This window comes from Grus americana, chromosome 18 (assembly GCF_028858705.1).
Source record: "Grus americana isolate bGruAme1 chromosome 18, bGruAme1.mat, whole genome shotgun sequence".
NCBI lineage: Eukaryota > Metazoa > Chordata > Aves > Gruiformes > Gruidae > Grus > Grus americana.
The window spans coordinates 6886391-6907887 of NC_072869.1; the positions used below are offsets into that span (position 1 = coordinate 6886391).

At 39.1% G+C, this 21497-nt stretch overlaps 1 protein-coding gene across 9 annotated transcripts; it reads right to left on the reverse strand.

Annotated features, from left to right (window-relative positions):
* Positions 1-1358: 1358 nt before the first annotated feature.
* LUC7L3 (LUC7 like 3 pre-mRNA splicing factor) lies at positions 1359-20922 on the reverse strand. Of its 9 annotated transcripts, XM_054846364.1 has the most exons (13): positions 20711-20922; positions 14202-14268; positions 13154-13193; positions 12777-12921; positions 11389-11463; positions 11196-11300; positions 9930-10091; positions 9258-9541; positions 8552-8712; positions 3352-3492; positions 3141-3246; positions 2661-2726; positions 1359-1807 (listed from the first exon to the last, which is right to left on the reverse strand). In XM_054846364.1, the coding sequence occupies exons 1-12, from the start codon at positions 20807-20809 to the stop codon at positions 2702-2704; spliced, it is 1410 nt and encodes a 469-aa protein (XP_054702339.1). In that variant the 5' UTR covers positions 20810-20922; the 3' UTR covers positions 1359-1807; positions 2661-2701. The 9 variants fall into 9 exon arrangements, 8 of the variants coding, with proteins under 8 accessions (XP_054702339.1, XP_054702340.1, XP_054702338.1 ...); XM_054846365.1 differs by lacking the exon at positions 2661-2726; XM_054846363.1 differs by having other exon boundaries at positions 1359-2726.
* Positions 20923-21497: the final 575 nt, after the last annotated feature.

A 21497-nucleotide genomic window follows, 5' to 3' on the forward strand; every position in this document is an offset into this window, starting at 1 on the left:
GTTAAATAAGCTACTTGCTTTTTGCATAGCATTCCTAGAAAATTGGGAGACGATATTTATCTTGGGCTCAGTCTCTGAAGATGACACTTTTCACAGATTAATCTGTTGTGGAGATGCTCATTACAATAAAATCTGAGGGTAGTTAGTAGAAAGGCACCATGTTTCCTGTGCTCTGAAACACAGATTATTTTTTTTCCCCCCTTCATCCTCAATGTGCTCGAGAAGACTCCACTATCAGACATGACAATCTGAATCCTAGCCCAATTTACTACAAGTTACCTCATTTTATCATTTATACCTGTGCAAAATAAGGGAAATGCTAGTCCTGTAACAAATAATGTGCAAGACAAACATTTTGCCCACTGAAAGTAGTAACACATTCAGGCTGTAGCTGAATCATGTCTCTTACACAAGTTTCAAAAGAAACAGATGTTCATGCAATGTCCATAATTAGAACTAGTTATAATTTTACTTGCTCCCACTTGCATTAATTTTTCAAGTTTTTCCCAACAAACCCACCACCCAGTCTCAACCCTCTGTGCCCCCGTATGGTGTCTGCTTTAGCCAGATACAAGTCACAAAGGGAACATGGCTCTTTCCACATGGTCTCCCTCCTTATCAAAGGCACAGCACTCCATTTCACTAGAGGGACCAAGAGGCAGGCCCTTTTACGAGTGCACTTCCACAAACAGGCAAGGCATACCAAAATTAGAACAAGCAAGTTAGAACAGCACTTTGTCCATGTATGACTTCAGTGACATGTATAGCCAAGTCCTTAACACTAGTATGAAGGATAATGCTTTTTTAAAAATAAGTCAGTGCCTTGCAGACACTGAAGTACGCTCTTCTGTGCAGTCCTTTTCCAACAAGAACTCCACTTGCTTACACTATAGCTTCACAAGCTCTTTGCCCTTGTATCTCTTGGAACATGCAGACGGTGCATGCTTAGCGGCTGCACACAGTTGTTCATTAATATTACAAACTGATACCACACTGCAAATACAAAGACAGGCTGATGGCCAATCTCGGAAGCAGCATCTTTATGCTAACGCTGTAGAAGTCTAACTGCTTTATAAAGGTTTAAGGCTTACATTTTATTGTGAGATTTCTATACTTTCTTAACCCACTGCAGCATAAGCCACACTTTTTAGGGGACGCAGAATCCAACAGCTGCCTAACTGCTGAAAAATCCAGCTTGAAATGCAATACTAACTGATGGCACCAAAAAAACCCCAAACCCACAAACACCACAGAATAACTAAGCATCCAAATTAATGGACTAAGCTTGAAGACATGAGCAGATTTATTAGGAAAGAAACTTATTTAATATTAAACGTTCAAAGACAGAGACAATCAAGTTTGTAACAGAAATTCAAAGATACTTTATTTCCATTTCTTGTATATCAAGAAGCTAGGAATAGCTTAGTTGTAAAAATGGGATTCATTTTAGTTCGATTCACACAAATACTAAACATTTATTCTTGTGTTTTAAAGTCCAAGAATGAAAACTTGCAATTAAACACTGAGCAAGCCATGTGTTCAGGTTATGTTGGTTTCTTATCTTAAAAAGTCTTAAAGAAAAAAAGGATACAGGACTTATATTCTCAGTAGCATATGTGCTATTATTAACACATCTTTCTGAACTCTGGGAGGAAACACCAGTCCTGAATTAAATTTTATAAAAAAAAATTTCTAACTCAACTTTATATTTTTCTACGCCACTACAGCTTTCTTTCACCTCATTTTAAAGCAGATCTTCAGTTTAAGCTGTCTTCCGCTGTCTTCGCAGACTCTTCATGTAGTAGTCCTATAATGCAAAATTTTGGGAAAACAGACAATTAGACAGCATTAAGAGTATTTAGTTTACCATTTCTATATATTGGCCCAGTTGTTAGCTGTCATCTTAACTCTACAAAAATGTCAACATTGAACATAACTGGCTTTAGAAGCAATAACGTAGCATTAATGGTTTAATAATCAACATTAAGTGTTGAAGAGTTTCTAGCATAAATAATGAAACTACAGTAACAATTTATGCTGCAAGAAGCTCATTTATCAGCTGTACTCTCCATTGTTAGTTCCTATTTCAGGTATACAACTAAAGACCTTCTGTAAGAGTAAGAAAGCTATGTCAAGCGTGGGGGAAAAAACTTCAAGTTTTCCTTTTAACACAGTATTTGTATTTCCTATTGTTTAGCTCTTTCATTTCCAACAAAGTTTTTCAGCATACATTCTTGCCATGAACACTGTAATCATTCGGTGGCATCTGTCTTTGCATTTACATTTGCCTTAGAAGTCTGTTATCAGCCATTCCACTTCTCTGTACTATGGCTGACTGCAAATTCTCCTACACAGTAGGAAATATTAAACACATACCTCTTAAAGACTTGAATTGCATTGAAAGTAACAAGGCGATTATTATGTAGTGTTTATTGCATTTTAAACTCTTTAAAGATATCTAATTCTGGGCAGCACTGCATCCCTACATACAGTTGAAAGAAAATTCCATTCTGTTAACATCAGATTAACAGTATTCACACAATACACAAAGTCCTTTTCACTATCTTGAAAATCAAAAACACAACAGTAAGCTTAAAGATTACAGGCAACAGCATTCAAACATGGATGTGGGTAGAGAAAGGAGTACCTGGCATGAGTACCTGCTTAGTTTGACTGAATCCTTGATTTTTAATTTGGCTTTTCATGGGCCGCTCACAACACCAACGCTGTGTGAGGTATGGTAGTCAGCTGCAATAATTCATAAACCCTACACTTCCATCAATCCAATGCTACTGGCTCTCGAGTTACAGAACAAACTGCATTAGAATGCAAGGCAATAAAGCAAAAAAACTAGAAACATCCTTGACAAAGAAATACTAGCAGTTTATATGAAAACAAAGTAGTCCAACATGTGCCTCAAATATTAAGTATTAAAGCAAAAGTTTCTGCTGATGTACCAACACAATATGGACTTAAATACAAAAACAGTTCAACTTTTTTAAAAAACGATAACAAAATCCCTAAAAATAAAAAAAGGATAATTAATTTTTCTATGGTGACTATATTACAAATATGTCCCAAAGAGGCACACTAATGGGGGCACGAGTCTGCTACAAAATAGCTGAGACAAAACAATGTACCTCAAAATGTTTTGCAGGACTACACTGTCTTTTCCTTCAGAAGGTGCTTTAGTATGTCTTCTTACTTGGCTTAGTTCCATCTTCATCTGTGCATACTTACGCTGCACTGTTAAACAGTAACAAAAAGCCCTAATCAAAGTTTGAAATAATGCACTTACCTCTGTCTGATCTGAGGTCATATCAGATCAGTTTTAATTGGACTGAGTGTCACCTTCAGATTTAATGTCTTCACTGGTCCCATTGACCTCATTCTTAGTATCACTCTCCTTCGAGTCTGTATTTGTGTCTTCACTCTGTTTTTCTCGACTACTGGACTTCATACTACTTTTTTTATCATCAGATCCCCTCTTTTCTGCCATGAAAGAAGACATTGACCATGGATTTCAAAGTAAAAACAAACATTGCACATGTGAGATAGATATATTGCATACAAAATGGGACAATTACTTTCTATAGCAATAGCAGTAATACTCAAAAAGTTACAGAATTAGGCTTCAGGCTACCATGCTGGAATGGAGAGGGTACAAAAAATGATCAGAGGGGACAGTACAGGGTGGGGAAAAGAGGAGAAAGGACAGACCTCCTAACAGAGGCAGCTACTCAGCTGTCTGTCGAAATACATAAATTGGGGGTAAAAAGGCAGTCAAGTTAGGCAAATGTGTAATTATGATGCATGGCTTCCTTACTTATCATGGGACTCTTTTTTTTGTCCCCAAGTTTTAATTTATGATGTGTATGGCCGCCTTTGGTTTACAATTCTCAGTTCTTGAGAAGAGAATCAGAAAACAGTGATGGGACAGTGAGTGCATCAGTGCATTATCAAATAAATCAATACTTGCCAATTTGAAAAACCAGCAGCCCCAAGCAATGAAATACTCAGGGAAACAAATGATATTAAGCACTGCTAGCTTTGAAGGTGGGGATCACAGTGACAATCAAAATTAACTCTACAGTATGTCACAGAAGCTGCACGCTTGTCAGTGTTATTAATTCTCAATTTTATAAAAACAGCAGTCATTTATAATCCACTCATTAAAAAGGCTTAGGGAGACAGTTGGGAAGATATATAAAAAGCACTATTTTTCAAAGGCAAAGAACAGCAAGATGGGAAGGACCCCACAATTCCATCACAAACTGGAAAGCTGACTGAAGAGTTTGCTACACTGCTGAAAAACTCATCTTTTCCTTAATAATCTTCAAAGAAGGAAGGAAGCCAGAAGTAAAAATATTTCCATGGGAAGAAAAAACATTCAGTATTAGAGCTGCGTGCCTCATCTGTAAATTCAGTGTTTACAAATTTAATAAAAATATCAATTCTTTCTGTATTATTTCACACCATAATATTCAATCCTTGATCAGTAAAGACACTTTGGAGAGAAAAAAAAAATCCAAAAAACCAACCTCTCGGATGTCATCACACAGAACAACATTCATGCTCTTTTTTCTGATTATTCCCTGCTCTCCGGCCAATTAAAATAAATAAATATATATATACATCCCCAACACAGGAGCACACAGATCGAACACTCTGAAAAAGCTATTTTAAATAATGTTATCACCTAGACTGGCATAACACACTTTTATGTTCCAGAAGACAAAGTAGAAATTAAGCTTTAAAAGAGAAGCAACATCCCAACTTCTTTGTTTTAAAACAGATCACCAAAGGGAGGGGTAAAGCCCCCACACAGAAATGAGGGCACTGCCTAATGAACACCACTACTGAGGTTTCATCTGAAGCAGCACATCCAGTGCACGGTGCTTGGAGAAAGCACCCAGCGATGTCAACAAGCTAACTGAGGAACTAGTAATTTTGTATCTGTCTGCCCTCGGTTTTGCAACTCCGCAGGTAGATTGCACTCTAACTAACCTTGTTAAAAAGTCTTCTTTTTGTGTCTTATAGGTATCTCCGATGCACACGTAGATCCACTGAGGAATAGTAGTCTTGTTTCCCCGCAGAGGACTAGTAGTCAGTCCAATAATCTTATCTTCTGTCCTATGTAGATATGGTAGATCTTAATAGCCCTATGGATGTGCAGTGTGCAGGGTTTTGTTCTGTCTTGTTTGTTTCTTGAATTTTGTCAGGAAGGATAATTTTGTTTAAGGTTAAAAAAACTACTATTAAACTGTGGTATGAAAGATGAAACTCTTCTAAAAATTTTAATAATAAAATAGTTTTACCATAGCAAACCTCCAGTTTGCCAAGCAGAACTGAGAAAGTGTATTCAACAAATAGTCCAATAACTGAACTTCTTTCAATTCCTGGAGTATCTGCAAGCAGTTAAATTCCTCCACTGTATTTTCAATCAGTAAGATTTCTTTCTTTAAAAGCACGTACAGTTACTTTGCTGTTGAAACTGCGTATATTATTTCAGCTGTGATCTATTAGGTATAATCACATAATATTGACTTTGCTTCCTGATTCAACACATGCACATTTTTCTGATTGAGTTCGTGTGGACAACTGCGATATTTTATGAGAATTCTTACCAAGATAATGTGAATGGTTTTACTGTTCAGAGAATGCAAAAATCAGTCAAACACAATATCCAGTATTACTGAGGGTTTGGGTGTTCTGACAGTATTTGCTGAGGTTTAATCACTGACATGAAAACACAATCACAAATATAATTATTTTTATATAAGTATACGAATCCAGATTAAGGAAGGTAAAGAGCCAAGTTAAAGTGGTCTGGAGGCATGTTCCAGTATTAACCCCTAATAAAATGAAGGTACTTGCAAAATAGATGTTTTCCTCTTCTCAAAAAAAACCCCTATTTATTCCACCTACTCTGAAGTTAGTTTACTTGAACAGTAGTTGCATTCTGCTGGTTTATATTAAGCTAATGCTCAGCCAGTGTTTATGACTGGCAGGCTCCCTCCTTTAGCAAACGCACCCCTGTTCCTGAAACAAGTCAGAAATTGAGCGTCTCCATTTTTACATATAATTTTTTCTTACAATCTTAAAGATCGCTGTATTCCACAGTATTTTAGTGAGTAAGAAGCCAGGAGTTTTGAATTTCAAAAGTATGGTGCTAATTTAATGTGTAACAGTAGGCAAGTCTTAGGCAACTGTGCCTTGCTTTTTTTCGTGTTAAGATTCATATTTATAAAGCAGTTTGAGATTTCAAGATGAAAGGCACTACTACCATGAGTAGTTACAGCCAGGCCTTTGCTGCTCACTTTTATAATTCCAGATCAATGGTGGATATAAAGACAATTAGATTCTGAAACCAATATCCCAATGGACCAGTAAGTGTAGTAAGTCTTAACTTCTACATCACTACTTTTGTGCAAACAGTAGAGCAGGTAGCCAGCCACGTGCTTCAGATATATGAACCTCTAAAGCTATCTACTTAACTACCTACATAGAATGCCACATTGAAAACATGAGGACGTAATGGTGTTTACAGCTTCATCATAGAAATTCAGTGCTTGTGTGTTAAATACTATTGGTTTGGGGGTTTTTTTTTTTCCCCCTTTCTCCCTCCTCCTGTTTTTTTTTTTAATTAAAAATTTTCCCAGCAAAGGGAAAAATCACAAACTTCTTCAGCATTACAGTCCTGATCCAAGGCCTATTTGTGTTTCTACAAATGTAGTGATTACATAGTCAAAAAAAAGTAATTGATTTTCCTAGGTAGAATTTTCATCACAGCTCATAGCATCACCTCACTGTTATCACTTCTGGAGGAAGAAAGTAGCAAGCAGCAAATAAAATGGCCAGCAGGGAAATCAGTCAAGTTAAAACTAAAAATATTGAGATGCTGAAGAAAGTTCACTAGCTCCTCTATTTATGGAAGGAGTAAGGAAAGAACTGAAAAGCCATTAAGCTCAAAACCAGACCAAATTTGAATAAATAAGAACACAGTTATTTATATGCATAGATACACATAGAATACTGATAGGACATTCTTGACTAAGCTCCAGAAATCTGTTCATAAAGTAGGCAAAAAAGGCACAATATCAGGTAGGAATAAAGTAACAAATGCACAGATATAGGCTACAATACTGTATCTGATTTAAACACTACGCATCAGTTTCACTGCCAATGAGCAAGCAGCTAAAACCCACTTGCTTATAAAAGGCAAAGCAAAAAAGAGAAGAATCAATACTAAAGATGCACTGTAGTATAAACCAGAAAAATTAAAACAGTCCAAAGAAGTCAGGCAAGAAAAATACAAGCAGCATTACCAACATTTTTGGGAACTAATCTGCTGGATAAATATGGAAAAGGGTAGGGCAAACAGGCCTATGCAATCCAGAAACATGCACATAGCACCTTTCATTCCAGAGAACCTCAAAAGTACCTTAGAAACATAACAGAATCGTGTCATCCATTACTGATGGTCAGCTCTAATAATGAAGTGGGGTAGCTGTTTCAGACTGGACACTAGTCAGCACCCCAACAGAGCCAGTAGTTTAAGCCAGAAGTCAGTATTACACTCCTCCAGAAGTTTCAAAAGACAAAAGGGGGAAATTTAGTAATAACAGTGAATTAGTATCTTTTCACAGAATGTGAAAAATGTGCTCTCTCTGATAGCTCTTTTTAATCCTACTTAAAGGTAAAGCTTCTGAACACCACCAGCCTTTGATGAAGCAGTGAGTCACCATCAATGCTGTTGTGCATGGCATGTACTGCTATAAAAGCATTCCAAGGACTAATACAGCATTCCTTTGAGACTCACCTGAATGCTCACAAAGCAAATCTCACTTCATTTAAAAAAAACCCAAAACAAACAAACAAACAAAGAGGGAAGGGATGGAAGGATAAGGGGAAGAGCAGGAGATTGGGGAGAGGGGATGAAACTGTAATTTAGAGCATTACAGAAATTCTGCAAGATTGATCTTGGACTGCATTCATAGATTAGGGAAAAAAAGCCAAAACAAAACCCAAAACTTAAAAGCACTGTTAAAAGAAAATAAAGGAAACATGACAGTGTAGAGAAGTAATAGATGCTACGGGTGAAAAACCAGCTACCAATCTCCCACAAAACATGTACCAGCAAAGGGTAATCACAGAAATATCTGCTAACAGTAAGAATAGAAGATATTCACTCTTACGGAAGTCTGATTACAGGCTTATGTTTTTCTAAAGGTAAACAGTAAACAGGTCTTAAAGTACATCAAAATCCTCACACACTTAATTCGCAGACAAAGTGGTAAGTTTTTAATAACTACTGTGACAGATAAGAGGTGGGCACTGGGGTGTACATATGCACGCATGTGCATTAACAATAACTGGAATGAACAAAATGCTTCAAATTGGTTAACAGCAACATATACCAGTTTATAAAACCAGATCTGATTTGATACTAAGAAGAACTTTCAGTCACTGAAAGACTAAGAGCTTTTGAGACTTTAGGGAAAGATTAGTTTCAGAACTTGATATGAACTCAGTCTTCACACAAACATACCTTTTTCTTTTGACTTCCTGTCTTGTTCTCTCTCTCTGCTTTTGCTTCTGTGCTTGTAGGATTTCCGATCCCGACTTTTTGATCGTCTCCTGTCCCTACTGCGAGACCTATGTTTTCTTTCTGATCTATCATGACTTCTGCTTCTTCTTCGGTCACGACTCCTTAACATTCAGAGAAAATTTCAAAGATGTAAATGTCAGCTGGTATTTTCTAACTCAGAAGATAAAATAGTAACACAGAAGCACTTTCCAATACATTGATTATTTGCAGAAAACAAATATTCAAAACAAGCCTTAGCACACTGTATATAAATATTTCTCAGTACATTAAGACCTGACTTAGTATTGCCACCTTCATTTAAACCAACATTCAACCACACTGCTTAAAAATATCCACTGCTATGAAGTAAAGACCATCTTACGGAAAAAACAAGACCCTCTTCTTTGGGAGCATTTGTATACTCAAATCCCCCTCATAAAACCACTTCCACTACAATGGTGTCATCCACTTTAAAAATGGAGAGAAGATAGCGAACATGCAGAAAAACTTGTTTATCCTTAGAACCAGTAAAGAACGTCTTCACTTAGAGATAAGAACAGTGAAGCTAACAAATCAGTGATGTGACCCAGGCTGATAGATGATGTCCCTGCAAGATTTTTACATTTTGGAAAGTTACATGAAAATACTCACACACACCCCCCCGTACCTGCTTCGCCTTCTTTCTCTGCTTCTTGATCTTTTGTGGTCTCGTGAACGGCTGCATCTTCTGTCAGATGTTCTGCTCGAATGTCTACTCCGTGAACGACTCCTTTTACGTCGCTCTCTGTCACGAGCCCTCTCTTTTTCCTTTTCTTCTTCTTCACGTCGTCTCTTCCTTTCCCGCTCTTCTCTTTCCCGTTCCCTCTCTTTCTCTCTCTCTTCTCGTTCTTGTTTCTCTTTTTTTAACCTGTCATCACGGTCAGGTTCTTCTGTTCTTTTTCGTAACTTTTCCTTTAAAAAAAAAATCACAGAAAGAAATTAAGATTAATCAAGATAAATCATTCAATATAACTTAGTTTACACATTCTGAGGATGTAGAAGCTTAAGCTTTTAAAATATTTCAGGGTGGTGGTTTTTTTCTAAACAAATGATGGCCTACATAGAATCACTACCTAAAATCCCTGAAATGGAAATCCTTTGTCTTGCAGAACTTTTTTTGCTTGCCATTCTCACAAGAACAAAGGCCATGCTACAGTTCTTTACAAAGGCCACAAAAAATTCCCACCTGAATTTACATCTCTGCTTATATCTAGTGTGAGAAAGTCCACTGGACAGTCGTTAGTTTATCACAGGAAGTGTCTAAACAATTCTTATGTTCAATAACTGATGAGATGCTTACTTTTAAATCTTCTACAGTAGCTTTTATTTTGGCATAACCCATGTGCTGCTTTCCCATCAAGTGGTCATCTACCCTGGACTGTGCATCTCCTACAATTAAAAAGGCTCCACAAACTTCACAAACTTCCATTTGCTTTTCTTGGGCTGCAAAGCTCTCAATTGTCTGCAAAAGAAAAATATTTGATAAAGCAAAAGAAAAGTTTTAGCCAGAAGCCAGTGAAGATGTTTAGAACTTTACTGTTACTGTTGTCAAATCCTAGGCACTAGTGAAAGCTGAAAATCCTAACAGCATGCTTTGTCTTCAGAGCACTGAACCTACTAGGATGAACAGGGTAAAAATAGGCTACGTATGCCCATTTCACACAAGCCACAAGGAAAGAGTCTATTACAAAACACACAAACCAAACCTTATTCTTCACGCAAAGGATTAATACGTATATAGCCATATCTGCAGCATCCTTGCAATCTCAGGATTAAGGAAAATAAAAATCAGTTTTCCCTTAAGATAATTTCTTTGGCATGAACTGAAATGTTTGGAGCTGCAGAATAACCATGGAATATGTCTCAAAGGATGACAAGGCTAGAATATCCCATGAAGAAATACAAAAAGGAATGCTGGGCTACTATTTAAAAGGATGGTGGTGAAATTAATTCACTGTTTCAACAGACCAGAAATACACTGGAATTTCAACATAAACCTAAGTGATTATAGCAGTGCAATGTTCACGAATCACACAGTACGGACACAAACACTATTGCCTGTAACACTTAAGAACTTTTAAAAAATAAATCTGGAATCACAATTTGAGCTTATTATTAAACACTGAAATATAATGCTTAAACATAAGCTCCTTTTTGTTGACAGGAACTTGCCACTTAACACATTACCTTTGGCTCTCAGAGTCAGACTGGTGCCTGTCTCCAGTCAGAGCCCTAACACAGGGGCTTTCTGTAACACAGATTGGTAATTCAGTGATACAATATTGCAGAAGCTACGTGGCAAAGTTTAATTGAGACCTAAACTACAGTAAGATGCAAACCCACTTCCAAGACTGTCACGTGAATAATGTCATCGTTTGTGTGCCTGAAACCCATGCTCAAGGTAGCATGCTAAATCAACACACTGGATTAACACATTTAAATGGCACGTTTTGTCTAATTCTGCACAGAACTTGCATGCCTTCAGTGAAAGAACAAGGTGATTAAGAATGTATTGTTGCACCACATTTTTAAATAAGTCTGACAGAACTACAAACACATTACTTACTGAAGTTGTAGACCTCAGCAATTCTCTCTCTTCCTTTAACTGTTCAACAAGTTTCATCATTCCTTGTGCTTCTTCCACCTTCCCTTCTGAACCTAGTTCTTCAATCTAAAGGACAATAAAAAAATTCAACTGTAATTTTTAATCAAGTAACAAAAGCAGAAGCTCTCTCTTACAGGGGGTAAAAAAACCTCACCTGTTGTAGAAGTACATCAATTTTGTCAGTTAACACCTGAATCTTCTCTTCATTTTTACCAGTGGGTCCCGCTCCCTGCCAAAGAGTATAAGTGTTTTGGGTTTTTTAAATTTTGGTTTTGTTTTAGGTAAAATAACTTTAAAAAACACAAATATATGTCTTCTCATATTGCAGAAACACTTCAGGAATAACCTCCTCCTGCCTCTTCTCCCACAAAGACCTACTAATAATAGTCTAGTCTAACATAACACACTCAACACAGCTTACTCCACTCTTGCCGAGTGAAGCAAGTTCTAGTCACACTAATTCCTCCTAAATCAACAAAAACATTCAAGTCCCTGGCCCATAAAAGGTAAGACATCTGAATGCAAAGTCCTAAATTTAAACTCTGAAACTGCCACGCAGCTATTACATATCTTTGCAGACACTCAAGTCTGACTTAGAATTTCCATGGGCTCTGAAATTTAACTTCTGAGCATAAATGCAAAAAGAATCTCACTTCAGCCAAAACGTACTCATTAGCAATGTCCTCTCTGTAAGCTGCCAGAATAGACTTACATCTGCTTCCCCCACAACCTTTGCTCTACTCCACAGCCAATAAGCTCTCCTGACTAAGGATACTGTCCACAGCTCCTTCTGAAGCAACTGAACTTTGCACGGAACAATTACCTGGGGCAGCAAAAAGGAGCAAGGCTACCCTAGCAGCCTGAAACTCTCAGAGCACAGGCCACAGTCACTGCTCCAAATCCATGAGAGGGTAACAAGAAAAAACCCAAAAAAACCTGAGGTAAACATGTACAATTTTTCTCCCAGTCAGTTTAAGCTTTTCATTAACAGCTGTCTAGCATGCAGCTTGGAACTGAGAAAAACTTGCACAGAAGTATTTCCTTCTCAAACTTCCGTGATTCCATCACTGCCTGCCAGTGGTGGTGCTGGAGCAGAAAAAGGCTACTGCTTCAGTGTGGCATCTGACACCGGGATTTAGCTCCATCAGCTGCTGAATGACCCAGTACTTGCCTACTTCAGTAACATCACCGTGATATAGCTTTCTAGTGGAGGGAAGGAGGAAAATGCAACTAAGGGAAAGAAGGTAAACTGAAGTTAACAGGGTAAAGACAACACTTAACAGGATTAAAGTTCCTGGGCAGAGAACAGGTACTGATTCAGAAGAAACAGAGATGGGGAGAACGGAGAGGGACTCTTGCTGACTGTAGAGCCACCTGGCTTGTCCATTAGGGCTACGTGCAATCTGCTGGCTAACAGATGAAGAGACTTATCTAATGGGAACCTTCGGGAAAACAATGTATTTTACCCAAAAAGACAAGGTAAAGAGAACATGAAGACGCTATCTAGAGGAAAAATTGCCTCGATGACTCTTCCAGACTCACCCCAGAAGACTGTTGATTTTGTGACAGTGCCAAACGAGCATGGCCTCTTCGAATCCTGCGTTCTACCTCTGCAAGTAAGCTTTGCAAATAGCGCAAGAAGTCTCTTTCGTAGCCCACTTTCATAAAACGAGAGCTCTTCTCGTACCTGGTAAAATATTTTAGAAATGAAAGCCTATGTCAGTCCATAATATATGAAAAATAAATAATAAAACCTGCAATATTATAAATTCTTGCCCAAGGTAAGAGAATATTACAGATTTAAATAAATGTTTACATAAATCAAAAAGCAATTAGTTTCTCATGGTTGGGTTGCTTTTAGGAAATTTCAAGCATACTAGAAACATCATCTGCATTAACATATCAACCAACATACTTACTGTTTACGGAGATTTTCATCATGAATTTTTTCACAAGGACCTAAAAAGATCACACAAAAATTTTAAGCTTGCATTCTTGAATGCTGTATTCACACTCCATCAGCATTTGATATGCACCATGATAGAACAGAGCTATAAACACTTCCCAGGGGCTTTTATGCCTGCCTTTCTGCTTCCCTTGCTTGGAGTTTGAAAGACACATTAAAGAAAAAGAATGCCAATATGGTTTAGTAATTCTAAAACCAAAGGAGATTCTAAATGACATATGAAGTCTTCATTTAAAAGAGAATTTCTACATCACATTCTTCATCAGTAAAACTGCACAAACAACATAATACCTTAAACATCCGGGGCCTTAAAAAAAAAGAAAAAAAAAGAAAAACACATGACAGGTAATTTAATCAAGCATTTTCTAAGCTCCAGACAGTGTTCTTTGTGATAAAGAAATGGCTACTTAAAATGTTGACCTTGAGTGTAAAATTACGAGGTATGTGGCCTGAGTTCATGAAGATAGTCATGTTAAAATTCCCTATCTTCTCCAGCCTATCAAACTCCAATGGAGTCGGACACTAACACTAAGAAACCTGTTTCCCCTAGTTATCATCTCCAAACTGCATTTGTCCACATACCATCTCTTGATAGCTCCTAGTACTTCAAAGATGGCCTTCAGTAATAACTACTACAGTAAATGAGTTTCTAATGTAGAGAGGCTCAAAAATGTATACTCACACAAAAGTAAGTTAAAACCCTGCCCAGGTAGAATAAACCAAACTAGAAGCCAACACTTCAGGAGGACAAAACCGCCCCACACCCAATAATTTAGCTCACATTGTAAGAAAAAAAAATATGTTTTTTTCACTTAGAGGAAGTAAGATCTGGAATAAATACTGCTCTTAACATACTGTATCACTGGCAATCCTTTCAAAATAAAAAAACCTATTTTCAAAGTGTTTTGACAGAGCATTGAAGAATAAAAACATAGTTGCAAACAAAAGTTCAATTGTAATTACATGTAAGTGAATAAAAGTTACAAGACTTATAGACTTACCTAAATCAGAACGTGTATTTGTAAATAATTCAGCTGGGCAAAAGCCACAAAGGTAGTATTTACAAACCTGACAGAGAAGAAAAAAAAAACCAGGCATCATTTTCTTCCTCATGAGTTAGCAATTTTAGGTAATCACTTCTATTTTCTAAAATAGAGTGTAAAAATCAGCTTTGTACACTGCAAAATTTCCGAAAATTTTACACAGGTACACCCTCTATCTTTGTGTTACTTGGTAGCAGTAAGTGCATCTTAACGACAAAACACCAAAATTCTTACTTTCCATTGCAATAATGGTATTTCTTAATTATACTGCTAAATATTTAAGATTACAGGAAAGCATCATCTATTTGTAAATACAATATAGTATTTGATATTTCCAGAGGAATTAAATTAGATTGCATTATTAATAAAGCTAGTGTGAAATTCCTTAACTGTGAAAACCTATGAGGGGTGAGAATGTGTGCCATGGAAGCATGAAAGCAAGTTCCTCCTAGCCTGTCTATAACAATTTTGTGTTCAGCCTCCATTTCTTCAATGCTACTGGCTTGGAGATCAGGAGCCATCAGTGTTCAAATGTAAGGTACCGCCTCAAGGATTCTGATGTCAATTAGAAGACTTAAGAACACGGAAGTTAGGAAAAAAACAACCTGGTAGCCTAGCCAGGAAATACTTAACATACGATGGGATAAAGCCAGCTTTTGTTAAAAAGATTATTCACCCTCACCCATGAGCACGGGCTTAGCTAGTCAAGTCGGTCAGTTCTTGAAGTTCATGCACAGAAATATCTCCTGTCAATCTGACAGGACAGCCAAAAAGATACAATCATCAATACTTTCACCCCTAACTTCATAAGCCATCTTAAGGAATTCTTCAGCAGACTTCCCCAGATGTGATTGCCATGAATTGTCAATCCAAAACTAGCCTGGGCATTCTTCTAATATCTCTTTTATGTTTCACCAGTTTCTAATATTTGGCAAATCTAACAATTGCTACTGCATATTACAACCTAGTTCTAATGCTCTCACATATGCTGTGGATGAAGATTTGCAACAGTATTTCATAAGATGCTTTTGAAGTATTTTAACAAATGGGGGAGGAGAGACACCCAAAACCCACCCCACACCGACACCTCACTGAAATGCCTGTGACACCAGTTGATCAAATTAGATCACTCTGATTTATTTTTCTATGCTGTCAGATTGCAAATCAGACTACAGAACTTAAAACTGGACTGACTGCTTTACAGATTACACAGAAAAACAATCAAGCTTTCTACTAACAAGCCATGGACACAAAAAATAGTATCTTTTATTATGTAATTTGAATACTTTTCCCATGATCCATGTTATGACACTGTGACACCTATCTGAAGCAATTTATCAGGAATAGTCAAGAAAGCGCCACACAAAATCACTTTTTTTTTTTTCTTCTCAGGAAGTAAGGAGACAGTTATTGGACAGGCTCTGGTTTCAGAATCTGCTCTCTCCTCTGAAAGCTGCAACATCCCTTCTTTTAATATCAAGTTATTTCAAGGGAGTAGTTTCTCAGATGAACTCCTGTACTAGTCAATAGAAATATAACTGCTCTCTACCTTCTCTTTCTGCTCCATTGTCTCATCCTCACATATGAGTATTAGAGTCAGTGAAAAGGCAGTTCCCCCAAAAAAATTTTGAGGATGGATTAGACAATTTCCTAAGACATAGAGAGCACAATAATAACGGTCTGACCATCTTGTGCTGTAAAAAGAGTTGCAGAACATGTTCTGTCAAAAATTATGCAAACTGGCCTGTAACAGTTTTGAAACAAGTAGCAAAGGAAAGTTATTAGAGGCAGAAGTATGAAGAAGGAAAAAAAAACCCAAACCCAAAACACCACCAGAAATCATCCTAGCACTGCTAGGAAAAGCCTCCTCTTACGAGCTGATTGTTACAGCCAAAACCTGTAGTGACTAATACTAAAAAATGCAGCTTAAAGATGTGCTGCACATTGTATTAATTATTTTTATGTATTAAAAAAACCAACCAACCCAAACAAAAACAACAAACCAAGAACAAAAACCACATGCACTAAAAGCTGCAGTAATTTTCTCCTAACTAGCTCTGGATGCCATGGTACCTAGTGAATTCCTTGACACGTTTTCCTAAGAGGCAGCCTGCAGAGAAATACTTATGTTAAAGTGGTTCAGACTAGCATGTCTGCAGCAATTTTCTCCCTCTCACACCTATTTCATTATGCTCTTCAACTGCTTTTGCTTCAACAGAAAAACATTACTTGAGAGAATCTTGCAGCTATCTTGAAAGGTATCATTCTGGCCTAGCTTCACAGTGTGGTACATCTGCCTTGACAGGCTGTAGATGCCAGTCAGCTGCACTTACAGTTGGCCTTAAGTAATCAATGATGAGTAAGAATAGAAAGGGCCAAGAAATGGCTGAAGCATCACAGAGCCATTAAAGGACTGAAACAGAGGTGATATGCTTCAAATGGCATTACTCATCTGTGGCTTATCAGACTGCTGCGCTTCGCACAAGTCAGAAGAAATATGGAAATGCATTCCATATTTGTAGAAACAGAGCAACAGGCAATTTAGTATGGCTATTTACCTATGCAGGTAACAAGCACTTATTCCTTTTTGCCAAATTATTCTGACGACTCTGCTACCAAGAAGGTGGAATAGAGAGGAACATTACTGCCAAACTATTCCAGCAGGATAAGCCATAACTTGTGTCTCAAAGCCATTAAGGTCTTGCATTTTGATAAGACACTAGAACAAATATGCATAGGCACTTGGAACTTTCCACTTCATCTCAAATTCACTAATCCTTGAAATCTCTTGGAAGTGGGAAAGTAGTATCCTTCACCTCAAAGCTGACTAAGCTGACAAGAAGAATAGCTATCTCTTCCAGAGGTTGTGAACCAATTCAAAACTTTCCCATATAAAGAAACTACTGACAGCTCTATACCATTAATACATCCACATTAACATGTTACTCTTCTGCAAGAAATTATTTACTGATGGAGAAGTATCAGAATAACTGTAATGACCAATTACATAAGCAAAGTCCTTCAGGCAGACAATTCCTAGTAAAAAGGCTGAGAATAAACCAGCAGGTTATGGCTTACACACAACAAACTAGAAAACTCCTTCACATAGATGAGTTCTTTGAAACAATTAAAGTTCATATGCAATCAGATGTTTCATGAGCAATGCCCACTCACCCAAAAGCAAACAAAGCCCTTCTCCCAAACCCCACTCTTAGAGATAACCTTCCATTACTAATATTCTTCCAAAACAAGTAACACTTCAGTCATTGTCCCTCCCTTGTCACCTCCTGGAGGATTAAGTTTTGAGATTCTATCTAGGTGCAAACCAATTTAGGTCTTTGGCACGAAAAAAATAAGTGTAACACATCATAAATAGCTAATACCATCAGATCATATTTTAAACACAGAACCTACATTTTGAGAAACTGTATTCCTATCAGAGATAACTGCTCACAGTCATTTTTCCATAACAGCTCTCTAGCCCTCCCCACTTCCTGAAAGTGCTGCATTTACCTTGAAAGAACCATCACAACCTCAAAGCCTTATACGAAGCATGGGTAGCCAATGCTGGGCTTTCTCCTGCTACAGAACAGCCTCAGAACTCTTATGCAATCGCTGTTTTCACATTAACTTGGTTTTGTACAGGTGGCATATTAAAGCAAGAATGTGTGAATCAATGAAGTTACTGTTCCAGAAACGTACTTTGTCTACGGATATGACAGTAAGCAGAAAGACTAAAATATATGATACTAATATTTTCTTCCAGCATACAAACAGAAAAGCCTTTATGCCAAAACTAGAATTGATCATCCAAGGACATGCTGCAATACTGAAATATACAGCAACTGGGATGTCAATTTTTTAAGATTAAAGGCTTTAATCATGTTGAAGTTTTAAAGTAAGAACTTAAGCTCTACAAAAGGCTTTATAATATGATCAACCTGTTTCAATAAATGCTCAGTTATCACACACTTCACTTCCACACCTTCAAAACAACCTCCTACTATCTTGTATTTCCTTGCATCTTCCATGTATTTTTTTTTATATCTACCTAGGTGTAACTTACAAATTATAAAGAAAATAGATATGAGCTTGTTTTGATAACCTTGCACACCTAAAACTGATGAAATGTGACACAAAATCCTAAACTTTGGTATGAGTACAATACGCTTACATTGGAAGGGCTACATGTTGATATAGGTCTAATTTTACAAAAAGATGACATTAGCATATGCATTTCATCTGAAAAGCAAAACAGCAGTCAAGCAAATTAATTAATGTTACTATTTGAACCTTATCTGCATTTCCTGTCTTAAAACACGTCAGCATTGCAAATCTAATCTTTAGGTGATGCAGGAAGTCAAACTGAAACACATCTTTATGTTTAAATAGCGATAAATTTTTTTTCTGAACTCATCAGTTGACTATAAGAATCTATGAAAACATTCCTTTCAGAGAGATTGCATTTAATTATGATCCTATAAACTTCATAAATAGAAGCAGAAACAGAGCAAACAGCAGCAGCTCCTGCAAGACTAAAGGCTCAACTGTAAGCCCATAAATTTCCCACTGGCCTCAGACACAGGACAGCTCTCCACTTTCTAAATTGTCAAAGGAGGACTGGGAAGAAGAGACAAGGCCCTGTTTCTGAAACAACAAAACCAAACAACAGCTTAAAGACAGATTCCTATGGTTACAGACAATCTCTTCAGCCTAAAATTGAAAAATTTATTCATTTGAAGACAAAGAAAGTCATCTGAACTTGATTAAAGAGAATGAGGCAACTCCACCCCCCCCAAATCTTTGTCACCTTAAGAAATAAACCAAAACAATCCCCTTATCTATTCTACCTGGACCAACACAGTTCAAGCCATTTACTCCATATTCCCAAAGATGAACAACTCCTTATTTTGCATTCAGAATCAAAAGAAAATATGTAACTGAACACCTAATTGAACAATGATATTTAGTTAATAAGAGAAGTCTAGAAAGACATTAAGAAGGTCATGAAAACTTCCTGAACTCACAATTTCCTTCTGACTTACAGAGCTTACCTATACAGCAGTATGGGGGGGGGGGGGGGGGGGGAAGTTCCTTGCACTTGTGGAGTCTAAGGCAAGACAGGTATTTGTCCTTATCTCATGCATTCAAAGGCAAATTAAAACATGTATTAGCCATCTTTAAAATGACATAACTCTCATTTGAAAACATGAGATTCTCACTTCTGTGATTCAGATGCAATGTAGAACAGCATTTCTCCCTCCTCACAATTCAACATCCCAAGAAATGCTAACGGGGGGAGGAGCTAAATGCTTTTTTGCAGCTTAAACCACAGAAATTCCTATCACAGGTAATAAATAAACTATTGTAACTGTGAGACTTTCTTTTAACATATACTGTAACTCAAAAATGTATCATGAACAAGGAAAAAAAAAGTATTTCAGGAATGTTTATCTCTCCCAAAGAACTTTGTAACTACCATTGATTTTTTTTGTGAAATGACTCACAATATGACAATGGATGTCACTAGAAGTCATCATTCATTAAAACCCCACTCCAAAATAACAGCAGTAGCAATAATAATACTATAAAAAGTCTTGTTTGAACTATTTATTGCAGAAAATTAACGAACCACCTCATTAACAAAAAATATATAAGTACTACTAAACAATAGTGCTGTTTAGGTTAGCCGGCCCCTAGGAGCTGTGGAACTTCTTGGAGAAAGTACGGCAGGAATCAAGCTTTTCTTAGCAAAATCCTCAGTTTCGGAAGTCTTATGGTTCTTCCTTGCACTACACCCTGCAGACAGTTAAGTCAGTATGTCTGTACCCTTCCGTTTCCTTCCCAATACCACACTCAGGAAGAGATCCAGAGACACTTGTCTTCCAAACTACTAACATCTGCCTCATCTCCCTTCCTGCACGCCAACAGGCTTCTACTCAGAGGAGCACAATTCCACAATCCCCGCCCCCTCCCCCCCACGTTATTTTTCTTTCGACACTCCGTGGAGAACACGCCACGGCGAACACCACCTCTCCCCCTTGCGCCCAAACCCAAACACAAGGCCTCTCTCCTCCCACCAGCCCAAACAACAGCGCAAGCCCTCACACAGCCTTGCCACGGCGGGATCCTCCTCCCTCCTGGCCACTCAGTTCCTCCTCCTCATCTTAAGGCTCAGCGAGGTTCCCGCGCAAGGACCCGGGCCTAGCCCGCCCCGCAGCCGCCATGCAGGAGCCCCGCTGCCTCGGGCTCCGCACGAAGGGCCGACCCACACCCCCCAAAGCCCGGGGAACCCCCACACCCCCGCGGCCGGGGCCTCATCCCTTCCCCCCGCCCCTGCTGCTGTCCCCGGGCCGGGAGAAGCTGTAGGCCTGCACCCGCGGTCCGCGCCACTACGACAAAACCCCGGCCCTGCGCGGGGGATGGGAAGGAGGGAGGGAGGGGAGAGGCGGCTCCGCTTCACTCACGCTCTCATGGTCCCACCGCACGTTGCTGCGCTTCTCATCCGGGGCCAGGTTTCTGTCCCGGCCCATAAGCTCGTCTAGGAGCTGGGCGGCCGATATCATCGTGTCCTCCTGGCCGAATCCCCCCTCGCCAAACACCGGCGCCGCCGCCTCTCCTCCCCGACCGACCGCGCCGCCGCTGAGACTGACAGAGACAAAATGGCGGCGCAGCTCCTCGCCCTGCCCACAATGCACCGCGCGCTCCTAACCGCCTCTGGGGCCTGGCGGAGCGCGGGTCGGGCGGCCTGGTGTGACGGGCAGCTGCCGCGCTCCTCACCCAGCCGGGGCCTGCCGCAGCCGCGTCCCTGCGGAGGCCGGCCCGGCCCCTAGTTCGAGATGGCGGCGAGATAAAAACAGGGACGGAGCTGCCGATCCCCTTCCCGCGGCCCGGCCTGGGGTGTCGTAGTGTGCGGTGGTTGCAAGGGGCGCCAGGTGCCGCGCAGGCCTGTGTCCTGCCCCGTGGGGTGTCACGGCGCTGGGACGCGGCCCGGGCGGACGGTGCTGTGGCAGGGGTCTTTGCGTTGCTGCTCAGGGCTGGAGGCAGAGGACGCGGGGCTGGGCAGCAGCTCAAGGGTCCCCTCTGCTCCCAGGCAGGGCCAAGGCAGCGAGCCCACCCACCTGATGGTCACCCACCTCCTGAGAGCCTCCAGCAGTTGGCATTCCCTTAATAAGTCTCCCTGTATGTTGGGGAAAAAAAAGCCCCTCAGATCTAACCTAAATCTTGCTGCTTGATCATAGAATCAGTTTTTAC